Here is a 14,620-nt window from a genome sequence, read left to right on the forward strand (position 1 = left end):
CAGTGAGTGAGGGGCAGACAGGAGGCCGGGTTGCTGGGACAGAGCTGGGCAGGTGAACAGAAGTCAGATGCCTCAGGGCCTGAGGGGCACTGGGAGGCAGGACCTCGGGGGTGTCAAGGGGTTGGAGTGCTCTGACCCGAACACCTACGGTGCATTCTTTTCATCTCATTCTGCAGATGGGGAAACTTAGGCTCAGGGCACAAGGTAGTTGGCCCAAGACCCCACAGCTTCAAGGACTCAAATGCAGACAGGCAGACCCCCAGGCCTGGGCTCCCAAGGATCAAAGTGAAGTAATTTGTTAAAGATGGTTGGATGGCATCACTGACTTGATGGACGTGAGTTTGAGCAGTCTCCAGGAGTTGGTGATGGACAGGGAAGCCTGCAGTCCATGGGGTCTGCAAAAAGTCGAACACGACTGAGCAACTGAACTGAACTGAAAGGAGCTTGAGTCTCTAGAACATCCAGGGCCACATCAGGGAGCGGTCCTATGGGCAGGGCCCTCACACCTCTGAATTCCAACTCACCTCTCAGCCGGAGGGGCAGAAACATGCCGTGCACTGGACGCCCATACCCCTGGGCACCAGCTTGGCAAGGGCCTTTTAAGGTGACCTGTCCTGACACCATCCTAGGGGGGCGCGGGAGGCCCGTCAGTCACCACCTCCCTTCCCAGCGACCCTCAGTGGAGTAACGGCGGGCCCCGCCCCTGTCTCCACCACAGGTCTACGAAATCCTGAAGAGAACAACGTGTACGAAGGCCAAGTACAGCATGGGTAAGGGCGTGCCTGGGGCTTGAGATAGCGCTCGTCTCGCGGTGTGATCTTCCTCCCCACCTTTTCTGTGGGTGCTGGGCGGCTGGGCTGGGGCTTTCCAGAGAGTTTTGATTTAAGCCTATGTGACCATTTCAAGGCAGGAGAGCCGTTCCAGGACCACAAGGCGGTTTTACGGCTCTTTTAAGCACCAAAGGATTCTCATCTCTGGCTGGAGGCGTCGGCGGTGGCCTGAAGCACCTCTCCTAGCAGAGGCAGTGAATCCTGCCTGCGGGAAACTGAAGGGGCCCGCCAAGGGGTCTCACCCTGCTCTTGACCATCTCAGTCCAAGGGGAGATTGTTAGGGTTCCTGTGGGGGCACCATCCTCAGCCATTTGCCAGACACACATGCAGCCTAGAAGGTGCCTCCCCCGCCTTCCACCCCGGGCTGCGGCCCTGCTGGAAAGGGTGCCTGGATGCAGAACCTGCCACAAAACCATCGCCGCTGGGCTCCTCGGGTACCAGTTTACAGAACATCTGAACCACAGGTGCAAAACCTTTCTGACCAAAGCATGCAGAGGGAACCCTCTCCCCATGGGGGTCCCTTGCCCACAGCCCGGGCTGAATTTGCTAAAGCAAATCATTTCAGGACAAAGGGACGCCTTTCCCCAGCCTTTCCTTGCTTCTCCTGGAGCTGTTTCACGACCGCTGAGAGCTGAGCTCACAGCACACTCCTTCATGCTCTAGAAGCGTCTGAAGTTTCATGGCTGGGGTTCAAGGGTGCGGGGAGGGTCTGGTGAGAGCCTATGCACCAGGGGAGACCCCCTTCCCTGTTGGCTTCCTGGGGGCGGTGGAGGCAGGAGTGAGATGCTCTCAGCTGAAGCCTGGGGCAGGCCCGGGATGCGGGGGAGGGGAGAGGATGCCACCTCCAGGGTCAGGTGGGTGCATGTCGCCTGCCGTGTGTGGCCAATGGTCACAGGGCCACCCTTCTGGGACTGAAATCTCTAAGCCTGTGTCCTAAGTCACTGGGCAGGGGGGAATTCAGGAGTCAAGAGGAAGCCAGGAAAACTGACCCCATAGCCCAGTGTCTGATGGAGCAAGATCCTCCAGGGTGACCCAGGCCACCAGAGGTGGGAGAAGCATGGGTCTAGCCCCAGCGATGGAGAAGGAAATGGCAACCCACTCCAGTGTTCTTGCCTGGAGAATCCCAGGGACAGGGGAGCCTGGTGGGCTGCCGTCTATGGGGTCGCACAGAGTTGGACACGACTGAAGCGACTTAGCAGCAGCAGCAGCCCCAGCGATGCGTCTCTGACCTCAGTCTCCCTGGCAGGCTACAGTCCATAGGGTCGCAGAGTCAGACATGACTGAGTGACTAAATGCAGGGGGTCCCTGCTGTGAAGATTTGCAGAGTTCAGGGTTGGGCCCTTCTCACCCAGAGCCGACCCCGCACCAGGCCATCCTGGGTGGGGGGAGCTGTCTCTGTCTTCTGGCAAGTTCCATGGTGGGGCTGGTTCCCAGCAACAGTGACAGAGCAGACAGATGGTCCTTCTCTGCTCCCCATTCCACATTGGCACCTTGTCTGAAAGCCCTCCTGACCTCCAGATTCATAGATGGGGTCTGTTACCCACTAGCCTCTGGGTCAGGTAGGACCCCACCCTCAGGGAGTTTCTGCTCTGGAGGAAGGAGACAGATCAGAGAGAGCCAGGTAAACCAGAACATCATCTTGCAGGTTGAAGGGGCTGGGTAGTGAGGGGGGATTTAGAATCGGTGATCAGTGGTCTTTCTGATAAGGTGGTGTTAGAGAGGTGGGCCTTCCAGATAGAGAGCACGGCCTGTGCAAAGACCCTGTGGCAGCATGGTGTTGAGAGCGCTCTGGGAACGATAAATCAGGCCCCTCCTTCACGTTTTATCAGAGCTGAACTTTCCAGCCAGGGGATTTTGGCCACGTGCCCCCACCTTACTCTGCTTTGGGTTTCCAAGCGTCCTCAAGTGCCCTGATCAGCCCAGATCACTAGCTGAGGAGATGGTCTATTTCTAAATAGATTTCACAGAAGGACTTTGCCACCCGTGCCAGAGCAGAGTAGTCATAAGTGGGACAACCAGGCCACTGAAATGTCTGACCCACTTACTACCTAGAACGGCTCTTAGGCCAGGTGGAGGGTTCTGTGACCAGCAAAGGGCTTCATAGAAACTCCTGGGCAGCTCTGTCTTCCCCCAGATCAGATCTCCAAGAACCCCAGTCCCCATGCACAGCCAGGCTCTGCCTTCCCCCCTTACTCTGGGGCTGGGCATCTGAGTCTACACCTCTGGACTCTGGGAGGTGCAGGTGTGGCTATGTTTATCCTGCTTCCAGTGCAGGGCATTGAGCAGCAAACTGGGGCCTGGCCATCATTCCACTGCCCCCCAGGAGCACTGGATTGCAAGAATGAACACCTTGCCCCTCAGACACATCTTTGATCCTTTTGGGGCCTCATTCATGTATAACTAATAGCCGGATGTATAAACAGGGCAAGGAGAGGGAAGAAAGAAGGACTCTGCCCTTTTAAATAAGAGGCGCAAGTGTGATAGATACGGTAAGTGCCTCTGCCCCGCGTGGGGCCCGCAGGCCTCCTCTTCAGCTTTTCCAATCAACCTAAAATCTAATTCCAAATTGTATGTGTGTTTTCTGACACCATCAATTTTCCCATCCATATTTTTCTCATGATTCAGCTTCTCTAACCACTTACATTCCACTTCCCTCATTCATCTGCAGGCTTGCCCTCAAGCAGGTGGGGGTAGCTGGTGAATCGCAGGTTTGGGGGTCCCTCCTTCCTCCCAGGTGTTACTTCCTCTTGGGGTTTCCTCTCTGTCTTTCTAATTCTGCCAACAGAGCATGTTTTTATCATCTCCCAGTCAAACCCGGGGAGGAAACCCCAGAAAGGTGGCCGGGCTCTGTGCGGCCAGGTGTGGCTTGCTTTGAAAAAATTCTCAATGATTGAGACAGTCCTGGGACCTCTCTGATGGAACCCGGAGCCGCAGGAAACATGACTGGTCCATAACCATCTCTCTGCCTTTATTTTCAAGGCATCACGAGCCTGCTGGCCAATGGTGTCTACTCGGCGGCCTACCCCTTGCATGATGTAAGTAACCTGGACCCACACTGTCCATCTCTGTGTGTCATTTGAGTCCCCAGGTCCCCAGGACCACACCACACCAAAGCTCCCCCAGGGAGCTCTTATCGTCCTGCAGTCTGGGATTCCTGCTTTGGCACTCCTGTGAAAACGTCACCGGCTCACAGCCCTTCCTGGTTCCCTCAGGTGGGACCAGACTTAACACGCAAAGCCATCTTTTCTCACTGAACCATTCCTCCAGGACAAGGGCGCTATGGCAGCAACTCTGCCCCAGGTGTATCTGAACTTCAGGCCAGCTGCTCCACAAGAACTGTGTGCCAGCTCGGTCTCCCCACCCCCACCCACTGCCCCGCTGGGCTCTGGCAGATTGGCCAGAGCTCTTCGTGTATCTGCTTCTACAGAGCCAGTGGCCAGTTTCCTGAGCTACATCTCCAAATCCCACTGGTACCCCCTGACAAATATAGCCTGTGGCCACAGCCGCATTGTCTTGGCTTGCGATGGAGAGAAAGAGGAGTCTCTTCTTATTGTCTCCATGGAAACAGGGACTAGAGTTCAGCAGGGCACTGGGGATGGGCCATGGGGCCTGAGCAGTGTGGGAACCCCGGACAGAGGATCTCTGCATCTTTCCAAATGTGTGTTACTGCAGAGGCTAGGAGAAAAGGGGGGCAGGCTTGGGGGTCCAAGGACCCGGATTCTAGTCCTGGCCACTCCCTCCTCTGTGGCCTTGATTGGAGGCAGCCCAGGTCCCCTCTGAGCCCCAGCACCCCCATCTGCAAGTCGGGAATAATGCCTGCCCTGTCCAGTTGCCAGAGCTGCAGAGCGTGTTGATGGGAATACAGAAATGGGAGGGCTTTCAATGAGACACTGGGTTGGACAAACAGAGAGGGTCAGACAGCAAAGGGCCGTCCACCCGGACTGCTGACCTAGAAGGAAGGATGCTTAGCCGAGCTGCCGCCGCCCCCTTGTCACTCACTGGGGAGGGGGTTGGGGATCAGCCCATCTTCCTTTCCCATCTCTGTGCCTCTGTTCCTGCTGTTCCTTCTGCCTGCAATGCTCTTCTGCCTTCTCTGCCGAGACCCTCGCCCAGGGCAGATAGAGCGACTGCCGGGAGAGCCTGCCTTTTCCCCTCCCCCGCACGGCTGAGTCCTCCCTTCCTCTCTGGGCCTGCCTGCTCTCCATTCCACTAAGCAAACACTGTTTGGCTGTCATTCGCTGCACGTGTGGCGCCTCCTACGTACTCAGTAAATGCGGTGGTGGAATGAAGTCAGGTGGTCTTGACAATTGACCTATTGCTGGATAAATGTTTCCAGGACCAGGCTCAGATCCACAGGCTCCTCCCAAGAAGGGGCCTCACTCATCCACCCCACCAGTGCCTCTCAGGTTTGCTCCGCCCCACAGGCACCAGGAACATATCCCTGCATGGCCTTCCAGCTGATCACCCCTACCAAGAGGTCAGGGACAGAAGCCAAAACATTTCAGGGCCTCCCTGCCTGCTAGATTCAGCCCTTTAAGTCTCGAAAGGGAAAGGGGAGAAATCAATGTTTCTGAGCACTTAACTGTATGCAAAGAACCATGTTTAGTAGGAGCTTTATCTCATTTAATCTGGTGCAGACACGAAGGCTCAGAGATGTTTAGCAACTTGCCCAAGGTCACACAGCACCCCTGTTAGGGAGCAGGGGCCAGAAGACAGATGTGGCTGACAGGCTATTCCACCCCCAGTTGCATAACCACCTCCACCTTCCCTGGAGGCCGACGCACCTCCTCTTCTCAGGCTTGGCTGCTACATTTGTCTTAGGAACGGATTCTCACTGTAGTTTAAACCAATGAGTACAAGACTGACTAATCCACGGGGCACACACAAAGCATTTCCAAGATCTGTATCTTGGAAATTCCTCTTGCATCATCATCTTTGTACCTGACAGGGCAGTAGGGAAGCCTGTCATGTGGGGACTATTCCCACTTTACAGATGGGGAAACTGAGACTGCAGCTATTCTTCAACTTGCCCAGGGGCACACAGCCACGGAGCGGAGCCCAGATACTGGCTCTGGTTCCAGGGTTCTTTCCAGCCGGATAATGGACCTCGGTCATCTCGAGGGAATATGAGATTTTCTGTCCATGAATTTTCCATGTAGCTGATGGACACACACACCATTAAGTGCTGAAGCTGAGGTTCAAATATTTGGGGCGATAAATCCTTCTGAATGGAGCCCCATGGACCCTGTGCCTTAAATAGAGGATGCTGGCTGCACTGAGGCTGCACCTTAGCCTCTGGCAGGGGGCAGACTCCTCCTGTGCGTGTATGGGTCTCACCATCAGCCTCTCACCCCTGAGCTGTGCTAGGTCGCATCTCAGTATGTGGCCCGGAGCACCCCACCCCCTCCAGGGCCTCACTTGTTCATTCATTCAGCAAGAGCACCCATCCGTCAGACCAGGTTCTGGGTCATGGCCAACCAGACAACAACCAGTTATGACTGTGTGTGGAGGATGAAGGAAGAGCCTTCCGACCCGTAACTGGCGTTCAACTCCGGAGAAGGACTTGGCATTTCAGCTGCTGCTGGACAGCTTTTTGGCTTCCTTCCTGCTTGGCAACTGCCCCCTTCCAGGTCACCAACTAACTGACCTCTGTGAAAATGGGGTGCTCCTGGAGTCCTGGGGCCATCTCAGCCAAGAGGGGAAAGCACTGGGGAGGCATAAAGGTTGAGGTGGGCGGGTGGAGGGGCGGTGCCTAAAGACTGAGGGGAATTTGGTTAAACTGCTCCCAGAGCACCTTCATTCAGAGACCACGGGCATTAGTGGTCTGTCTGGTGATCACGTTCTCACCACTGGAAGGGGCTAGCTGGGCTGGTGGGGCTCGTGAAAGGAGCTGGTAAGTGGAGCAGGCACCAGGACCCCCTAGGCCCAGCCTCTCCCACACTTCTATTCGTCTATCACCCGTCTGGGAAACTAGGCTCCCTTTTGACTTTTAGGCCCTCCCTCTTTTCTGCTGGGATTGGAGACCTGGATCCAAGTCCCAGGTCTGACCAGATCTCACGTCTCTCCCAGGGATGTCAGTGTGCTCCTCTGAGCTCCGGTGTTGCCATCTGTAGGATGAGGACATTGGCCTCACCGATCTAACTCAGCATCCTTCCTGGGACACTCGAGAGGGAGAGGGGCACCACACAGGTGGGGCCTGGGGCAAAAAAGCAGGATGCCCCCTGGCAGGACGGGATGTTCACTGACCATCCTTCCAGCCCCCGAAGCCTCTTTTCTCTGTGTCACCAGTTCCAAGGGACTGACTGCTTGCCCTTCCTGGGTATCATCTCTACATCGAGGGGAAGGCGCTTCAGGCTTTCTGGGAGTGGAGGGAGGGCAGGCGGGACAGCCCGGGGCTCATGGCGCTTGTTATCATAGGAGGAGGGGACCTGGGCGCCCTTGCACACTGTATGAGGTTCTCTCCTGGGACAAGCCCACCTGCCTTGTGGAAGGGTCACAGGACAGTAAAAGCCTTTCTCTCTTGCCAGGGAGACTACGAAGGGGACAACGTGGAGTTCAACGACAGGAAGGTAGGTGTGCAGACCCGGGAGCCTGCTCCTTGGGGTTGGGAGTCCTGCCCAGCAAGGGGCAGGGGCGCAGGGTCCCAGAGCCGCGGCCCCACAGCTGGTGGAGAAGGTGGGTGAAGTTGCCTCGTTGCACTATTTTCCTCATGCTGTGTGCATGCTAACTCACTTCAGTCATATTTGACTCAATGCCTCCCTACGGACTGTAGCCCGCCAGGCTCCTCTGTCCATGGGATTCTCCAGGCAAGAATAATGGAGTGGGTTGCCATGCCCTCCTCCAGGGGATCTCCCCACCCAGGGATTGAAACCCGGTCTCCTGCGGCTCCTGTACTGCAGGTGAATTCTTTACCATTGAGCCATCAGGGAGCTCTGATCCTCAGAAGCATCCTTGGCAGGCCGTCCGAGCATGTGAGAGGAAAGGAAGTGCCCCAAGCCTGCCCTTTTGCCCCATCCTTCCTTCATGCACCGACTGTGTCTCACTGGAGCAGCCAGAACCTCCAGAGTTCTTTGCTGACATTTAGCCTAATCACCCCAGCTTCCGGGGAAATGAGTTTGGGAACAGCGAGGCCAGCCACCTGGAGTGCCCTGGCCCCCAGCATCACTCCAGTAGGGGACACCATGGATGGTGGTCAAGCCAGTGCTTCTCAAGTTTACCTGTCCTGGAACCCTTTTTAATGGGGAAGTTATGGAGCTAGTGTTCTGTGGGACACACTTTGGGAAACACCAAGTGACCCTTTCTGCTTCACTGGCTCCTAATCCCACCCACCCGTGCTCCCAGGACAGTCACTCCTGGCCACCACAGCCGCTTCTCCTCCTCCCCTCACTTGCCTGCTCCCAGATACCAGCCTCTACATGGCTTCCCTGGTGGAAGAATCCGCCTGCAATGAGGGAGACCCTGGTTCAGTCCCTGGGTCAGGAAGATCCCCTGGAGAAGGGCATGGCAACCCACTCCAGTATTCTTGCCTCGAGAATCCCATGGACGGAGGAGCCTGGAGGGCCACAGGCCAAGGGGTCGCAGAGAGTCGAACACACTGAGCCACTAACATTTTCTCTGCTTCTACATGAACTCCTCCCATCTCCCCAGTAAGCCCAGCCCTCCCTCACCTCCGGGAGCCACCCCGCCTGCATTCCTTCAGCACCCGCGCCCCTCCCCCCACCCCCATTTGCCTTGCCTCTTGCTCTAGTTGCCTTGCCTGTTGCTCCTGGAGAGTGGATCCCGCTGAGCTGACGCTTCCCTGAGAACCTCACAATGGAGGCCTTGTCGCAATCACCAGGGCCCCAGCCTCTGTATGTGAAATGCTCTCCGCTCCCACCTCCCTCCAGCCCCCAGTATGTGCTTTTAAATCTCTGGTACTTGATACAACTCGCCCACCTGCCCAGGAATCCAACTGAAGATGCTATCTGATTTAGCACAAAAATTACATATTTAGTTATTTTTAGTGGAACACCTGGCATTCGTCTGCGAGCCCGTAACTTACTGATCTCCTCCATCTGGTCCGCGGGCCTGCCCTGCACCAGCCCCGGCCTGGGAACCCAGCCTCCTGCATCCCTCTGCACCCGCTGCCACTCCCGACACCCATGCTGGCCATTCAGCCTCCAGGTCCCAGGCCCTCCACCCCAGTCTCCCACCTCCCTCCCCATGCTCCAGCCTCACTGACTGCCATCCTAATCACAGGAGACTCGACTGACGGCCACGCCAGTGCCAAGACTATGCTATGCAGTTATTACCTCGGAACTGTCTGGCACCGCTGTGCGCCAGCCCAGCACACAGCTCCAGGTTTATCTAGCCCCAGCCGTGTTCTCTGCCTGGAATGCTGCCTGCCTCTATTTAATATTATGTCCCAGCAACAAATACAAGGCCTGAGAATACTGGGTGAATGGATGGATGATGGGTGGGTGACAGATGGACTGACAGGTGGCTGGACAGGTAGGTGGATGGATGGGCGGACAGGTGGATGGACGAGTGGAAGGATGGACAGGTGATGAGCAGTGGTGGATGGTGGAAGGAAGGAAAGACTGCAGGGAGGAAGAGGAAATGCCCCAGACACGTGTTTGAGTCTCAGCTCAGAGAACTCATTCTCCCATGAGCACTTCACCCTAAGTGATCTGGTTCTGAGTATTTTGCTTTTGCAATGACAAGATCTGTGGCATCCTGTCAGTGGCAGGATCCCCATGTGCCTGAGGACACAGGACAGAAAGGGGGCGAGCCAAGCCAAGGCCGTTTTCCTGTGCTGATCTGCCGGAGCAGGGTACAAGCAGGAGTGTTTCAGGGGAGGCGGGCCAGAGACGGGCCGAGCACGGCCACAGCTCGTGGTCTGATCTTTGGGCTGCAAACCTGTGATCCAAGAGCTCACTCCTCCAGGTGTGAACTGAGGTGGTCCCTGGTGTGCTGTGCTGAGAGCTGCAGGGCCCTGGCCCATAATGCATTTATCCATCCATTCATTCAACAATTACTTGCTAGAAACTTGTCATGTGCCTGGTCTGAGAAGCTGGGGATGACACAGACCAGACTGGCCCTACTGGTGCCTCCATCCCAGGGGGAGATAGCAAGGAACAAGTCCATGTACAGTCACTACAGACCACCTCAGTGCCGTGGCAGCCCCCCACCCCAAGCTGTGTGGGCTCAGGTGGGAGGTCTGGGCTGAAGAGATGCCGGTGGGTGGAGCCAGGATCTCTCTGAGGTCAGGTTCTGGAAGGCTCCAGGGCCACTGTGACCAGAGCCACCAGCCCCCAGCTAGCCTGCCCCCAGGGCCCCAGACACCTCCCACCTGCTCACAGGCCAAAGGGCTCCACAGAGCTCTGCCAACCCTAGCCAGGAAATCTGTTTGATTTCCTTGTGCTGATGGCTACAGGGTGATTGATGTTCTCTTCTTGGCAGGAAGAAAAGTCCACCAAGATAAAGTGGTTTATGTAGAAAGCTGGGCTGTACCCCCATCTGTCATGTCTACCCTTGGGTGATGGCCAGCCTGCTGTGTGACCAGTCCCACTGGGCAGGCCCAGGAACAAGGTGGCCAGTGTGACAAGGCCAAGCCTTCAAGTGGGTCTTTCTGTGCCTCCCCTTTCCATCCCAGGGCCTCTCTCTTCATACCTCCCTCTGATCCACCTCCAGTGCGTCTAGGCTGTAAATTTCAGCTGAGGGGAGGAAGCTGCCTTTGGTGACGGCTGCTCTGTTTATCCAGAGGTGCTGTGCCATCTCATCGGAGTTTGCTGGCTCAGACCTCTCCCTTTAGAGAGTAATACTGTAGGCTTTCCTCCTTTTCTGCATAATCAGACAGGTTAGCGAGCCCCCAGCACTCCACTTCACAAAGCCTTGGGTCCGTCTGAGTCCTTGCCATGACTTGGGAGGAAGGACAGGCTCCTCCCATATCAAGGAGACGATGGGACTCAGCGGGGAGGGTCTGCCCAGGACACCCACTGCAGACCCATTGGAGCCACCATCCCAGCCCGGCAGCCTGGCTCTAATTCCTGGACCCCTTCTGTTCTGAGATGGGGTCGGCCCCGTGCATCTTAGTCCCTTCTGCAGAAGCTCCAAAGGCTCCCCCACCAGCAACCAGACTTGCCATTAAGTCTTTCAGGACTTGGAGTCATGCTGAACACATCCTGTTCATGCCACTTACAGAAAGACTTAAAATCCAAAGAAAGCTCCTCTTAAAGAGATCAGAGTAGGCAAAACCCAGGATTCTGACAGCAAGGCTCGCTTGTAGTTTATTAAGAATGCATTTAGCTGTTCTCTGTTGTTTTTCTCCCTGCATTCTCCTCCCTGCTTGTTTTGTCCCTGTGTGCTGACTTCTGATGAAATACAATGCTCATGCTCTCCTGAGTATTACGCTCCAGCTGCAGGAGAGAGGCAATGCAAAATAGAAAAAAAAAAAAAAAGGAAAGTTTGCTGAACTTGCTAAAGGTTCATTTCTAGGGATCCCTGACTCCCTGGTCTGTGAAAGCTGGACCCCTCTGAGTGAGCCTTTTGCTGCTGCTGCTGCTAAGTTGCTTCAGTCGTGTCCGACTCTTGTGTGACCCCAGAGACAGCAGCCCACCAGGCTCCCCCGTCCCTGGGATTCTCCAGGCAAGAACACTGGAGTGGGTTGCCATTTCCTTCTCCAATGCATGAAAGTGAAAAGTGAAAGTGAAGTCGCTCAGTCGTGTCCGACTCTTAGCGACCCCATGGACTGCAGCCTACCAGGCTCCTCTGTCCCTGGGATTTTTCCAGGCAAGAGTACTGGAGTGGGCTGCCATTGCCTTCTCTGGAGTGAGCCTCTTACACATTTTTGATTTTCAGAGGCTCAGTTGAAGGGATCTTTGTGTATGGAAAACCATCCCACCAGCTGTGGGTCTTCCAAGTCAGTGAGGGAGAATGTACTCACTCCGGCTGATGTAACAAAGTACCAGACGGGGCAGCTTGAATAGAAAATATTTTTCCTCATGGTCCTGGAGGCTGGAAGTCCCAGATCCAGGTGCCGGCAGGGTTGGATTCTGGTGAGGGCTCTCTCCCTGGCTTGCAGACAGCCACCTTCCTCTGTGTAGCTTTTCCTCCATGTGTGCACGAGAAGGAAGCCAGCTCTGGTGTCTCTTCCTTTTCTTATAAGGACACAAGTCCTGTCAGGGTCTTTTCTAGTCCCCTTCATGGATCACAGCCTGTCATGGTGAAGGGGCTTGCATAACTCAATAAAGCTATGAGCTGTGATGTACAGGGCCACCCAAAACAGATGGGTCATAGTGGAGCCCTGATGCTGGGAAAGATCGAAGGCAAAAGGAAAAGGGGGCAACAGAGGATGAGATGGTTAAATAGCATCACCGACTCAGTGGACATGAATTTGAGCAAACTCTGAGAGATAGTGAAGGACAGGGAAGCCTGGCAGGCTCCAAGTCCATGGGGTTGCAGAGTCAGACATGACTTAGCAACTGAACAAGTCCTATCAGAGCAAAACTCTGCTCTCATGATTTCATTTAACCTTAATTACTTCCATAAATATGTAGCCTCCTAATACAGTCACATTGGGCGGCTAAGGCTTCAACACATTTGTGTTTGGGGAGATACATTCATTCCATAGCATAGTGTATTGGGGGCGATAAAATAAAAGGCTGTGTTTAAAAAAAAAAAAATAGAAAGCTGTATTTGATGTATCTGGGGCCACAGCAGAATCTGAATATAAGAGACTCTCACAAGTTTTAAATTTAAATATTAAGGAAAGGGAAAAGGACAAAAGTCAAGCTTCAGTGTACAGGAGAGGCCCAGAGACCTTGGCAAGTCCTCACAGGCATCCCCATGCTGGCCTCCTATCCATTCCCCGAATGCTGCCAGCAGAGACAGGCAGCCAAGGAACTGGGTTCCCAGCTGGGGCCAGCTTCCCCCCAGCCAGCAGGGTCACCATAGGCTTTGGGTTAAGGTTGATAGAGCATTAATTACCCATGTGCATGGGATCTCTTTATTAAAACCAGCAGTCCTAACCCGGAATCTTCTTTAAGACACCCTACATGTTCATACAGACATTTGAATATACACATTCCCACAAGGCCAAGCTCATTACCATCCTGCCCAAGCCTGGGGCGTAGTGGGTTTGTGGATCTCATTCATCTCGCTCAGCCATGTTAATCAGACAGCCTGTCTCAGGAGATCCACCCCGGCTCTTTTGCACCTCGTGAGATCTGTTAAAATCATACTACTGGGGTTTCTCTGCTCCAAACCCTGGTGGGTCTGTCTTTAACAAAGAAAGGGAGGTGTCTGACAGTGGCAGGCCATTTTAAATCCCAGATCAAATAGTGAAGAGTCAGGATTCCATAATGATGCCAGAAGCTTCTTTCCCATCCCCACCGTCACCTAAAACCAGAGGTCTGTTCTTGCTCGGAGATGCCACCACTGCCCGTGGGTTCTTTGAGGGCCTTACCAGAGCTGAAACTTGGGACCCATTTTTCCATGTCTGTCTCCTCCACCAGAATGGAGGAGCTCCAGGGCTGAGGGGGGTGTCTGCAGTGTTCAGCTCACAGCCCATTGTCCAGCACAGTACCTGGCACAGGGCTGACTTTCTATATGAGCTTGTTGAATGAATGAATGACGTAGCCGTGAGCTGAGCACCTTGGCAGCTCTGTGTTCTGGCGAGGGACCTGAGAGCGGTTTACTTTTCCCCAGCCCTCACCACTTCCTTTTTCCCAGCTCCTGTACGAAGAGTGGGCGTGTTACGGGGTCTTCTACAAGTACCAGCCCATCGACCTCGTCAGGTAAGTGGGGATGCTGAGAGCAGGCCTGGATGGATAAACATCCCTGTGCATCTCGACCACACTGAGTGTGCAGAGCGTGGGCCCTTGCTTGAACTTGAAGAGCTTGTGCAGGGGAGCTGAGGTCTCCCAGCAGAGACTGGCAGCCTGGCCGAGCCTTAGATCAAGCAGTTTGTTCAGATTCATTGCAGGACTGGCTCTCATCTGTCATGTTCACTGTCTCCCCCTAAGTTCATAGTCTGGCTCAACCCAGTCGGGCATCTGGTGGGGTTTCTTTCTGTGTCAAAAGGAAGAAAAGAGCTGCCTGGGAATCTGTAAGAATTGCCCCCTCTGGACACTGTGTCCTCTCCTGAGAGACCTCTCTCCCAGAGCGGACAGACCAGGCAATGTGTGTGCTGTGGGGACACGTAGATCAGAGCCCAGCCCATGAAGAAGACAGAGATGCTCAATATATGGAGTTACTGGTGCCTCAGGGCTGGAGCTTTTCCCTGTTTTTAGGCTGCACAAGGCTGGAACACAGCTGACTGCCTCCAGGCAGCATCTCGCCCTGCTGCATGGGCCTTACAGGAGGAAATGCTCCCATTCTCAGGGCTCAGCAGAGGAAAGGTGGGCACTGTGAAAGCAGAGAGCCCCCCTGAACATAACAGCCTGGCTCAGAACCACCCCCCACACACTCTCTGCTTGGTCGAGAACCAGGGGCCCCCATGTGAGCTGTTCGTGCTGGGGAGGGGGCGTGGTGTAAATTTTGCCCCTGGAAAGGATTGAGAGTAAGCGTGTGTCTGTCTGGCTTTGCCCTGCGGTGCAGAAAGTATTTTGGGGAGAAGATTGGCCTGTACTTCGCCTGGCTGGGCGTCTACACCCAGATGCTCATCCCAGCCTCTGTGGTCGGCATCATCGTTTTCCTCTACGGATGGGCCACTGTCGATGACAACATCCCCAGGTAGGTGGGCAGCCCCTCTCCCCAAAGATGTCCTCATCTCACTAAGGAGCCATGTTCCCCTTACTGCAGGAATAGAA

At 54.9% G+C, this 14,620-nt stretch overlaps 1 protein-coding gene across 12 annotated transcripts in view; it reads left to right on the plus strand.

Moving 5' to 3' along the window:
* ANO1 (anoctamin 1) overlaps positions 1 to 14,620 on the plus strand; it is a 192,726-nt gene that overhangs the window by 123,725 nt on the left and 54,381 nt on the right. For 8 of the 12 annotated variants that reach the window (XM_042238202.1, XM_060404121.1, XM_027959873.3 and 5 more), the window contains exons 7-12: positions 719 to 770; positions 3,254 to 3,319; positions 3,810 to 3,865; positions 7,358 to 7,399; positions 13,542 to 13,606; positions 14,409 to 14,543. In XM_042238202.1, the coding sequence (XP_042094136.1) occupies positions 719 to 770; positions 3,254 to 3,319; positions 3,810 to 3,865; positions 7,358 to 7,399; positions 13,542 to 13,606; positions 14,409 to 14,543 (416 nt within the window). The remainder of the gene's footprint in view (positions 1 to 718; positions 771 to 3,253; positions 3,320 to 3,809; positions 3,866 to 7,357; positions 7,400 to 13,541; positions 13,607 to 14,408; positions 14,544 to 14,620) is intronic. The other 4 variants (XM_027959876.3, XM_027959880.3, XM_060404123.1 and 1 more) reach the window with 1 other exon arrangement.

This window comes from Ovis aries, chromosome 21, assembly GCF_016772045.2.
Source record: "Ovis aries strain OAR_USU_Benz2616 breed Rambouillet chromosome 21, ARS-UI_Ramb_v3.0, whole genome shotgun sequence".
Taxonomy (NCBI): Eukaryota; Metazoa; Chordata; class Mammalia; order Artiodactyla; family Bovidae; genus Ovis; species Ovis aries.